We start from the raw sequence: 12659 nt of genomic DNA on the forward strand, positions 1-12659 counted from the left end.
ATAAAAATCCTAAAAACAACAACAACGCTGTTTTCATTCCGGCCATAAATCTAGATGCTCAAATGTAGATTAGGATAAATGGCTTTCTATTTTTGTAATAATAATAATAAGTCTATCGGTTTATTTTAAGCTGATTATTATTATTATTATTATTATTATTATTATTATTATTATTATATCTTTCATTCGTGCTTCCGTTTCATCTTCAGTGACCGCGAACCTCCAAAGTTAAACTAAAGCGCAACAGGCGGCATTTCCCCCGCCGCGCAATTATCGCGCGCGCTGACGGCGCGCCCTCATCCAACAGGGTCAGAGCTCGAGCGTCGGGGCGCAGCTACCCAGAACCGCTCTGGGTCCATGCATCACGTTTCCTGGACGGAGTTCCTGAGGGAGGGCCCGAGCGGAGAGGGGAAGAGCAGCGGGCATGGGAAAGTTCTCCCCACTTTTTCCGATTACGGCGGATCTTTGTAAAGGAGGCAGCGCACACTTTCAAGCGGCGTAACATCAGCAGAGCGACTCGGAACCGGCGAGGAGACACAAGCCGCCTTAAGAGAGAGAAAGGTAAGAAGGTTCACCTGGATAAGGGAAAAAATAAAACAAAAATGAATACGGATGGAATTATGAGAGCATTATGAAGTGTGAAGTCTCTTTTATCGTGAATGAATAAATGTTCTGGTTTGTGTTTACAGTGGCAGGTAAAAGTTTCATTTTTGCGTTTTTAAGGATAATTCCAGTAGGTGTTTTTTTTATGTCATTGTAATAGGTGACAATGATCTTATTTCAATCCCTTTAGGAAATGTGAAAGTTTCAACAGAACTTAATTTAGAGTTGACTGGTTTCAAAGCCCTCGTTCTGTTCATTATTGCTGCCGTTTTCTGAGTTGAGCCAGGCTCTTAGTTGTTATGTGACTTTTTGGTGATTGATCAAAACCTGACTTTTTTAAAAATACAGTTTGGGAACTACGCTACTGGTATGAACATGCGCAAAGTTTTCACACACAAAAAAAAAGCTGTGCTTTCAAAACTAACATTTTCTATCACTGACTTTAGTCCTTTTAGAGCGATGTCAAAAAGAAAGTAAGGCGCACACTGTCATTTTTATTTCAATTTCTGACCAGCTTATTTACTTTGGTGTACGTGTGCAAATGCACCATTCCTAGAATAACCTACAAATAATTTAGTTTTGCGTAAAACCTAGAAGCAGCCGGAAGATTTGTTTTTACATGTTTTTTTTGTTGTTGTTGTTGTAAGATGAACTTTTGCCATGCTGTGTTTTTAACTGTAATATTAAACCAGAGACGTTTGTAAGACCGAAACAAGAAACAATTGAGGCTCCAAAATCCGCCTAAGCCTATACATCAGAATGTTTCTACAGTTTAATATCCACCTTTTAAAATGACAGAAAATGTGCCTGGAGTGACCTGAAGTTTGGTTGTGGGTGCAAGAAACAGTAATACAGAAATATAGACTTTGTCAGCACTTAGATTTGTATGTCATTTATCTTTTGACCAGGATTGTTACTGATGTGTTTACAACCGTCTCCTTTCCATTGCTTACAATTAAACATCAGTCAATAGAAGCATTTTCTACACATTTTTATTGCTTTTATTGTAGGAGGAACTGTCATCACGTTGTGTAATGGAGCGTAATTTTACAGCAACATCACCAACTCCGCTATGTGTCGCTTACTCACCACATTCATTATTTATTAGAATCATTAAAGTGTTTCAAGTTTTCTGGAGGTTGTTGAAAAAGATTACAAAACTGCTGAGCCCCAACAGCTTAAAGTCATTTAACTGGAAGCCAGAGAAACTGCTACAGGTACATTTTCTCCAGCTTTTTAGATCATGGCCATCTGTCCCCTCCCCCACCTGTTGCTACACACTTCTACTCAGTTAGTTTAGATGGTACTATTTACCTGTTGTGGCTTATTTTGGGATTCTTTTCTGGGAATTTCTTTTTTTTTTAGATAGTAAATTGAAGTTGTGAATACCATAAATATATGGAGCAACTAAAAACAAAGATGTTTAAATGGATATAGTGCCAAGATTAAGGTGTGCGACAGTTCATTCTATAATGGTACTCAAACAAAAGAAATATGACTTTTACTGATGTAGCATATCAAAGCAATAAATATTATTGTAAGAGCAAAAATAAATATTTTATATCACTTTACACTTTAATTTTGTTAACTCAGTGATACTATAATATTTTCATTTGGGCTTCTTATACTGTGAGGTCATCATACCAGCCCACTCACAGGTACATTGTCAGCAAATTCCTCACGTGAATTTTCCCAGAAACAGCAAAGTTACTACGCCATTATCGTCTCCGAGTTGCTTGGCAGCCCATTGTCTCCTCATCCTGTCATAGGAGTTTTTATTTTCACATATGAAGAGTTATTTCTTCCCTGAGATGGAAGAAATAACATAAAAACATTAATAGCATAAACAAATAGACAAGCATCACAGCAAAGCCTGATCTCCCCCACACAGGATGTTTATTCAGATGTGTGTGTGTGTGGGGGGGTGTGTGTGTTGCCCTTTGAGCAAGCCGCTGTGTCATTCAACAATGTCCAACATCCTCCATTTCCTAACATCCTCACAGGTCAGGACAATACTTTATTGAATTCAGCCACAGTGCGCCGCGTTACACATTGCTTACTCTTATTACCTAATACACCAAACGCATAAACGGCTCGTAGTCGTGTTCTGTAAAAAGGGATAACGGCCTCTCTTTGGACGGGTCCTTCAAAGTTTCGTCGTAAACAGTTGCAGCGCGCCCCAATCCTGCTCAAATAAAATGCTAAGTTTAGCGCCATATGTTTTTGTTTTAGTTGTTTTGTTAGTGTATGGAAGCCTCGCTCCTCTGCATCTCGATGATGAGGGCCCGGAGCCCCCTCAGAACAGCGTGAGCTCATGGAAGAACTAATAAGGGAACCGCCGCCAGACACACGCGCTCTTTCGTGAAGAAGGAACCATTATGCCGAAAAGGTTGGAGAAAATTAGCTCGTTTGTTACTTACAGGATAAAACAACGCGCCGCTTTTTTGTTGTTTTTTTCTTTTCCTTTTCTCAAAAACCGGTGAGAATTCTGTCATGGAAATAAAATGTACCAATTAAAATGTAATTGGTACATTTTCAAGCCAGTCCTCGCGGCGTAGCTGGGCTGCGTGCCCTTAAAATTAAGCTGCAGCAACAAATGCAACACATCTTGCATGTAAAAGGATATTGTCCACTTACATCTAATTGCTTAATCTAATTTCATCTGCCCCCCACTCTGAGATTAGTCCAAAAAAGCTCTCACTGTCCATGGTTTTAAAGTTTGTCTGCACCCCACACGTAGTCAGGATTTAGGAACCACATTAGAACCTCTTTGAGAAAAAAAAATTGCACTGGAAAGTTTTGCATGCTGTAAAAATAGCCATAAGTTGGAATGTTTTCAAATGCATTTCAGAATCTATGCATTTGGTGTATGTTGTTTTACCCAATTAAACAGCAAAAACAGACTTTTTTTTTTCCTCTCCACAAATTAAACTTAGAGCCATTACCTTTTGGAGGCTTTACTGTGTCAGTTTTTATGTCCCTCATTACCTGTAAAGCGTTGTATTCTTTGAACTTTGCTCCAGCATGGGGGGGTTCTGAACAATGTTGAATGGGCTGCTCTGTATAACTTGTAACCCGGTCCTTGTTGCGGTAGAACATCCCCCACACAACGACTCCAGGGGTTCCAGTAATGAAGGGATTCTCAGTCTCTGGGGTTCTTAAACAGTCTTTGTAAAGAAAGTGAGCTTTTCATTTTGGCACTCTGCATTCCCGTGCTCCACATGTCTTTTATATTCCTTCCAATAGTTTGTGTGCCTTTAAATGCATTATGTGTTTTCCAGGAACATAGCACCGTTTTATAGCATAATCATGTAACTATGTTAACTTCAGTTATAAAGATGCTATATACCTTAAAAGAAATGTGACTTTCTGCTTTAACGCCTTCAAATTGGGCTTCCGTCTCACAACAGTGCTCCTCTATTAACTCTTTAGCAACGTTTTTTCCCAGCGTTGCACTGAGAAGCAGCTCGTACAATGAGCTCAGCAGATGCGCAGTTCCGCCAGTTGTTTGCTAACTGCGGCTGGCTAGTCTGAAGGAGCTGAGCTGAGGCGTTGCGACTCGGGCTGCTCTGAGTGGTGGAAGCTTGGTGGCTAAGAAGCCGCAGCTCAGAAGGGGAGCTTTGTCCTCCAAAGCCACGCAAGGTGTTTTTCACAGCTGAATGGTTGCCATGGAGATTAAGGGATTTCTCAAACGTGCATGAAAGAATCAAGGCAACACTCCACATGTGCTCTTGATGAGGGAATCACATTGTAACAAAGTCGATTTTACATGATACTGCCCCTTTAAGGTATGAAGGTTTAAGGTATGAAACTTGTGTGACATAAAAGCAAAAACAGCAGAAATGTGAAAGGAGCAAAACCTTTTTTCACAGCTTTGTGTATAGATGATGTCACAGCCAGGCATTGTATACAAAGCAAATTGCTCTCTATGTGGAAAGCCTCTTCTTGTGGAAATTTGTTGAAAGGACATATGGCCGCTTACTGGTAATCGGAAAAAGAAAAGCTAAAGTGAGCACTCTTACTTTTGCCCAGTGATCCTTTTTACACTGGAAAAATAGACAAGCTTAGTGAAAATAAACAGGTGGAGAGTAGATTTAGATTTAGCCCATTGTGAAACATTCTCTCAATTCAAAGCACTTGTTGCCCTGAAATTATGGAAATCTTGGCTTCAAGAGAAGGAACAGCCACAGGCTGAAGGATGTTGACACGACACAGTTCATGTCACTGGTAAAACAAACGGCTGTAACACAGTTGGTCGCAAGATCATCAAAGCAACTTTCCCAGATTAAAGTGAGCTTGGGCCAGCCAAAGAGTTCTTTTAAATCCCTAGATAGGTTGTCGGTCTGATACAGCTGCAACCTGCAGCTCTCAGACAACGTTTTTTTTTATATCTTTCTTCTGCTTTCAACTTATGAAGTTATATTAGAGTGACAAACTATGCTGTCAGTACATCCAGTTTGCTTTGCCAATTGTGCGTTGATGCCAGAGTTTTATGATCCCTCTTAAACCATTTTTTCGGTGCTTTTTCGGCAAATGTGCTCAGTTACAGATATAAAACTGGAAATGACTGGTGTGAGTCGCTGTCCTTAACAAATGAAATTGAAAAGTTGTAAAAAAAAATTATTATTATACATAAACTTTGGATATCAGTCACGGTAACCACAGTTATATATAACCAGGACGTCTTGTCCCCATTACCTGGTTTGACTTAGCAGGCGGACTTAAAAAGAGCTATTATCATGCTGAGGGTCTGGTTCGCTGTCAAGAGGAGTTTTGTATTTAGATGGTTGAAACTTGGTCACAGTTGGGTGTTCTGACAGGACAAAGATCCCAAACACACATCAGTTTTTTTTAAGGGATAATCATAATATTAAGATTCCGGTTTGTAGATTGGCCTAGCATGGCTAGGTTTGTAGCATCCTACAATGGCCATCGCCTTTCTGCGTTATTCTGTACAACTCTAATCTCTCTTTACAGCTCAGACTGAGATTTCTCCCATTCACTTGGCCCGGTTGTAGAATTTCAACCGGGCCAATCAGCAAACAGGAGAAGTTGCGAATGATGATGTAAATTTTCTGCGCTGTTCTAGTCTGCCTGTAGTTTTAGCAATGGCAGCACTTATCCAAATATTAGTAGTATGCCTATGTTTGAACTTATATGTACAACTGAATAACTCAATGCAGCTCTGGAAATATACTGCCAGTACAAAGGCATAGTTAAAAACAACACAATATGGGAATATTCATTCCCATGGTTGGTAACATTATCTCTGCGGGGATTCGGCTAAAGAAATTTAAATTGAAAAAAAAAAGATTTTTCCTGCTTTAAAACGTATCTTCTTTCAGTACATTTTCAGGGAACATTTGGTTTTGATTTTCTAATGTGTCTCATGGCCTCCTATCTATAATCTGTCCCTCTCAGGAGCAGAGGATGTCCAGAGCTGACTGGTCCTTCCTGGAACACCTGCTGGAGGAGGGCCAAGAGTACTCAACTGCTATTGGCCGGATCTGGCTCACCGTACTCTTCCTGTTTCGCATTCTGGTACTGGGAACAGCTGCTGAATCGGCGTGGGATGACGAGCAAGCCGACTTCGTCTGCAACACGAAGCAGCCCGGCTGCACTTCCGTGTGCTACGACAAAGCCTTCCCCATATCCCACTTCCGCTACTTTGTCCTCCAGGTCATCATTGTTTCGACTCCTTCCATCTTCTATTATGGATACGTGGCCATCAGAGGTGGGAAGGACCCAAAAGCCCAAGAGGGCAAAGGTGAAAGTGGGAGTAAAAAATGTGAAACTGTGAAAGAAAGGGAGGACGCCAGTGTGACTAAAGAAATTGCAGAGCAGAAAGAGAAAGAAAACTGTGGTGGGAAAAGGATAGGGCCTAAAAAGGCATCTACTGAAGCTCCGAAACTGAAAGGGAGGCTTCTGAGGGCATATGCATTCAGCATCCTCCTAAAGGTCTTCTTGGAGGCGGGATTTATCGCTGGACTTTGGTTCCTTTATGACGGCTTCTTCATTGCGGCCAAGTTTGAATGCACGAGATTCCCGTGTCCTCATACGGTGGACTGCTTTGTCTCTCGGCCCACGGAGAAGACCATCTTCACCGTCTACGCTCAGGTGATAGCCGGCATCTCCCTTTTGCTCAACCTGATTGAACTCATCCATCTATTGAGCCTAGCCTTTTCCTATCACCTAGAGAAGTGGGATGAGGATTGCCTACCTCTAAGAGAGCAGGTACAAGTAACTCCAGCCCTACGAATGGAGACGCCCCATGTTTATAACACCGGCAGGGACATCAGCATCCCCACACAGGGTAGGGAGGCAAAATTACCGGGCAACCCCTGTGAAAGCTACGCTGAAACGGTAATAGAAGTGAACTGGGATGCAGGAGAGACCGGGGATAACTTGCTTCCAAGCTACATGAACTGCATGAAATCCACTGGAAAAGCAAGTTCCAAACGATGCAGTCATTCAAAACATTCAGATCAAACAGGGACGGATGTGAAAGGTGCCCATAAGGGACATGCAAAAAACCAGAAACAATATGTTTGACGGTAGCTTCCTTTGGTTTTTGACGTTTCTGCACATGACACTTAACAAATAGGAGTGCACAGTTTGAAGGAAAGCAGTATAACAACCACTGCACTGTGAACTCCATGCCTCAGAGGCACAGACATTTGCAGGTTTTTTCTTTTTTGATAAACAAATCTATTCAAAATGAAGCATTTTGAGAACCCTGCCAATGGCGAAATAAAAATGTGACTCCATAATGAGATTTAAGTCATAAGATGCCTTCCTGCTAGGTTTAATAGCAAAGTGATGTGGAAAAAGCAAGCCGAGGGGTCTGGCAAAGGGAGCTACTAAGTGTTTATGCAAGGAAATTTAGATTTAAACGTACGCTTCTGAGATTTGCACTGAAACCCCAAGAGTCTCCTGGAACTTTGCTCTCTCCTAATGGATTTGTGCTCTCTGTGGAATGCACTGGTCTCTGGACCCCGCTCGGCTCCCAGAAGGATAATTGCGGCGTGGATGAAGGCACGCACACAATATGCTTGTCTCCTTTCGCCCAGTGAGTTCCGGTCAATCAAAAGTTGGAGATGTGGCCTTGGAAGGCGATGTGGGGAGTGGGAAGAGAAGCCAAAAGATTGGGATTTGTGGGATGGAGCAACAGTAACGGTGACCATAGCATTTCAGCTATGAAGAGACTAGAGGAAGTGGCCGCGCTGCGTGCGATGGCATTAATGTGAACCTACAGCTGGAAACTTCAATAAGCAATAGCTGCAGAGCCGTCCAAAAATACACCTCTTTGCAATTTGTTGTTTAACAACCACAAATGTCAATGTTGGGATTTTATTGATTTGACCAACATATAGAAAAAAAAAAAAACGATGCAGTTTTGATTACACTGAACACAGCAACCCCATAGCAAAACAAGGCGGTGGTAGTGTCATGCTTGCGGAGATCTTTTTCAGTGTCCTACAGGGTTTTCTCCAGGATTTCAATGTGTTTAGCACCATCTATTTGCCAGACAAGCACTCCCACAGCATAGGCTATAAACACCGTGTTTCAAAATGTGGTGGTGTGTTCAGGGTAATAAAAACCACATATCCTGTTTGTTAACATCGCATTTATGCTTTCTTATACGTAGGTCTGTCTCATTTATTCCCAATAAAATACAGTGAAGTTTGACGTTGCAGAGCAATACAGTGCCAAAAAGGCTTTTTGCTTTTGTTCTATGGACCTCAAATCCAGTAATTGCCCATTGAATGGACAAAAAGCGGTACAGAAATGTACAAATTCAGTGAAAGGGAGTGGTTGAATATTTGGACAAATGTATTTAAATGTAATTTTTATGGTGTTGTAAAGCAATCCTGGTCATAATATTTATTATTGTTTGAAACAAAAAAACAAGAATTATTCATCATTTTTGATGTCAGTTCATAATAAAGTCTAAGGGACACAATTTTGTGTCATTTATTCACTTCTGAAGTTCAAGTTGATCTTTTTTGTTTATGTCCCCCCCCCATCACATTTTACAGAATGAGATTTTTTATTTGCCATTGTTTCCTTGTCCAACAATACACTTTATGCCATCCAAGCATTGTTGCAACGCAGAGAAAATGAATCCCTCATGCCAGCAGGATAAATAATAGAAACAAAGATATGGAAGAGTATTTCACGATATCATCAGTGCAGCTTGCCAAGGAAACCAGTGGAGGGAAATAACTTTGATTTAATGTCTGTTTTCTAATCAGGGGGTTATGGCTTCGCAGTGAAAAGAGAGCATCACTCATCCGGCACCATAAGCCTGCACAAGCCGTAGCGGCGCTATGTGCTCTATTTAATTTCCCCTGGAGAAGTCGGGCTGTTAATGCTTTTTTTTCTTCCTTTCTCATGTAGAGCAACTGATAAAACCCAGAAGTCAGCGCCTTCAACAAAAGTTCTTGCTTGGGTTCTGATACATTAAGGTGATATTTCTTTTCAGCAGTATATGCCGCCTCCATTACCAGTGGGCGTGATGATAAGCGATTTTTATGGCAGGAAAAGGGGTTAATAGAAAACTTTAAGGGAACCTGGTTTTTGGAACAGCTTCAACTTTAGGAGCGGTCAAAAAAGAAAAAAAAACTGGAACAGTGAAATCATTTATTTCCCTGTGGGTTACCAAAATTTTCTCTTGCAATAACGATAGGAATGAGACGCCTCAACCTTTGGAGGAATGTGTTTTTTTTTTTTTTTAATCACACGCCCTTGTTGGGGACAAATTTGCACGTACCGCTGAGGCAGCAACGGCTACCAGGTTCAGTCCCTGCCGCGTGTTCGAAATCTTCTGGCATTTGCGAGCGGTTCTGTTATCTCCACTTTCCATTGTGGGTGCATGCGTCGGCCTCTGTGTTTTCAGCGAAAAGCCGTAGGGGTCAAGGAACACATTGCGGAGGGCGACCTGCCGGTGCCAGGCGAAGCCAGCAGCAAATCTGCAGACGAGCTTTTTGCATCATCTGTACTTACAGATTACAAACCAGAACAAAATAATGGGCGCCTCCTATTCTTTTTCACAGACTAAACATTCCACTACCGTTAAGTAACTTTCAGGTTGACTGAAGTGACTTGATCTGACAAGTCTAAGAAACTTCAAAACCCACTACGAGTGTCTAGAAAGGGCTTGGTTCCTCCTTCAGAACAATGGGGCATTAATAAAGCTTCACAGCCATCACTGGTTTGATTATCTACTTTGTCTAGACTGTTTCCCCTCATCAATGCAATCGTTCAGGGCAAAAATGTATAAGGAGTGCCTTAGAAAAAACTAATAAAACAGAGACTTCTGCTTGTGTAAAGCTGTGAAAAATTTACAAACTAAAGTCAACTTTTTTCAACAAATATCCATAAAGTTATTCCCAGGGAACATCTGAGTTCAGATGCCACTGTGACTCTACTTCCTGACATTGTTGGAGTCACAGTGGATCCACTTCCTCAATTTATCCAACGAAAATAAATGAAGCCCATTTTTTTCTTTAAAAAAAAAACAAATCAGTTCTTGTGAAGTGAAAGGAACAGCATACCTGGTTTCATTTCTGAAACACAAAAAGCAAACGCCTGGAGGGCACTTTTACTTAACCTGTGCAAGTCGACATTTTGTAGAACCACCTTTTCACAGCCGCCACTCAGAACTTTAACTTTCTTTGCAGTATGTCTCTACCAGGCAGGATTTCTGCTTGTTCTTTTTGCAAAACGGTAAAAGATCAAACAGGTTTGATGGGAAGAGTCTGTTAATCTCAATTTGGAAGTTACCGGCCAACAAACCACACCGTTGTAACGCTGGCTGTGTTTTGTAGCTATAAAAAATGGTAACAGATTTTAAAGCGTTTTAATTCCCAGGTGAAACAATGGCTAAAACAAAAACGGATATGTGAACACCGACGTATACCAGCTTACGTTGTTGAGGAGATTTATCTAATATGCATTTTCATGTTTTTCATGTAATTAGTCATACATTTAGTGCAAGTGTCGGTGTGTGGGTGTGTTTGTGTGTCTCTGTGTGTGACAGGAATTTTTCATTTTTAACTTTGCTGTCTTTTAAAAAAAAAGGTCCAAAAGAAGGTTCTGGGTTAGAAAATTAGTCTGTGGCTAGAAAACCTACAGACAAAACAACAGTTGCTTTGTTTTCAACATGCAACAGTTTAATGTGCCGCCCTTGATCAAATAAGCTTCAACTGAATTGCGCTGCTTTAAGGTTAAGTAAGGCTTATCTTAAAGACTTCGGACATTATTTAACCATACTTAAATTGAACAAATAATTCAAGGAAAAAACGTGGGCATTGATATTTGCAGATGTCCTTTATTGTTCATCTTTAAACTTTTTCTTTTCATTTTTTGTGTTGGTCACTTCAAATTCCAGTAATATACATTAATACTTGTGATATAGTGAATCACAATCTCAAGAATTTACACAGGGGCATTGCTGAAACATAATGTATACAACGTTATATAGGTGTCATTATTCCTACCTGCCATACAAACTAAAAGTTCTACTCATTTCTGAAGGCTGTAGTGGTTAGGTAAAAACGCGACCTCGCGAACTCAGGGAGGGCCGACATGATTCGACCTCAAAAACTCAAAAATTTTCCTGATCCGCAAGGACCCAACTGGCCTTCAAATAGCAGCTGCAGGGTGGACAAGGTCAGGAAAGTTATGCAAAATCTGTATTTTTGGATCAAGTCGGAGCTTGGGCTCTGTGGCATTGCATGGGGCCGCTCTCTATGATTTATTGTTTACGCTGCGCAGAGCTCATTTGAGGAAAAGGCAAGACGTGTGCCAACTCCTTTTGTTTGCCTTGACATCCGTTCAAACAACGCACGAGAACGGATTTGTCCGTATCCATAACAATCTCCCGTCCGTGCACCGTGCCTTCCATGCAAAAACAAACCGAAAAGGCTTTCGCCGATATCTAAATTTAACTGCTGGGACAGGAAGTGAGTCTGTATCTGTTTCCTTTTCCAGTACTGTTGCTCCCTTGGGGCATTGGTGGTCAGGGATTGTTTCACATGACAATGGTGCTGTGGTGGGTATCCCAGTATTATTTTGCTTTTTGTTCCCCTGTGTATGCTCACCAAATGCTGTAGTTGCACTACGTTCTGCTGGTCTGCCCCAGAATCTCAATGAAAGACATTGTTTTTGTTGTTGCACCTTTGGAAAATGTGAGAAGATGCAGCGGCCAAGGATACTTTTGCAAGGCGCTGTAGCTTGAAGTGTTAACATCTGCAAATAATTACCGTTTTAATGTGTAGGAATAATTTATTGCAAAAAGGGAACACTTTAGGGGGGGAGAGTGGGGAGGCAAAACCTGCGTACCTCGTTTTAAAATTCAAAGCCGTGTTGCGCCAGTAGACTATAATGTGCTTGTAATTATGACTCTCGGGCGCATCTAGGATCCGAATATTCTGCTGGAGCACTTTCAGATTAGGTAAGCAATGATTAATTTGTAATACGCGTAAGTGGAAGTGTTCCCCTACCAGCCCTTTTCCTGGTAAACACTAGAATTACATCAGTGCTCTTTTTCTACCAGCCCTAATTCACACTTGCATTGTGAATTAGTTAAAGAAAAAAAAAAAAAAAGTACACTAACGAGCAATTTTCAGCTAGCTTTACAGTGTAATGCTCCTTTAAGATATGGTTTCTTGTGTTTTGTTTACAAAGGCAAGGAACACATGCTATTAAATTGCTTGGATAGTAATTAGATAAGATGAAAAATGGAGAAATCTCTTGAAGTAAATAGTATTTTTTTGCAAAAGGTTGGCATGTAAGAAGGAATGTTATTTTGCTGGAGGAGTGGCTGTATCTATTTAATTTTGACCTAAGTTGTCAATGAGTGCTATAGCTAGTTTTCTTCATTGGTAAGATGTTGTTGGCTTTCATAATTTTCAGGTATATATGAACACATCAACTGTAATATGGACCTTATTGTTATTATTTAGCAAAAATCAAGTCAGTCAAGAATGTTAGTCTTTGTTTCCAACAGAACAATCCTCAAAATATAGAGAAAATTCTCACAAATCATTGAA

The 12659-nt window shown here is 40.7% G+C and overlaps 1 protein-coding gene across 1 annotated transcript; it reads left to right on the forward strand.

The window, feature by feature from the left end:
* Positions 1–378: 378 nt before the first annotated feature.
* LOC102235517 (gap junction alpha-4 protein-like) lies at positions 379–7989 on the forward strand. Its single transcript, XM_005813024.2, has 2 exons — positions 379–561; positions 6025–7989. Exon 2 carries the CDS (start codon positions 6034–6036, stop codon positions 7153–7155), a length of 1122 nt encoding a protein of 373 aa, XP_005813081.1. The 5' UTR covers positions 379–561; positions 6025–6033; the 3' UTR covers positions 7156–7989.
* The last annotated feature ends 4670 nt before the right edge of the window (positions 7990–12659 follow it).

This window comes from Xiphophorus maculatus, chromosome 13 (genome assembly GCF_002775205.1).
Source record: "Xiphophorus maculatus strain JP 163 A chromosome 13, X_maculatus-5.0-male, whole genome shotgun sequence".
Lineage (NCBI taxonomy): Eukaryota > Metazoa > Chordata > Actinopteri > Cyprinodontiformes > Poeciliidae > Xiphophorus > Xiphophorus maculatus.

Excerpts from the sequence above, each read along its gene's own strand:
- LOC102235517 (XM_005813024.2), top strand. The coding sequence starts at position 6,034 with ATGTCCAGAGCTGACTGGTCCTTCCTGGAACACCTGCTGGAGGAGGGC.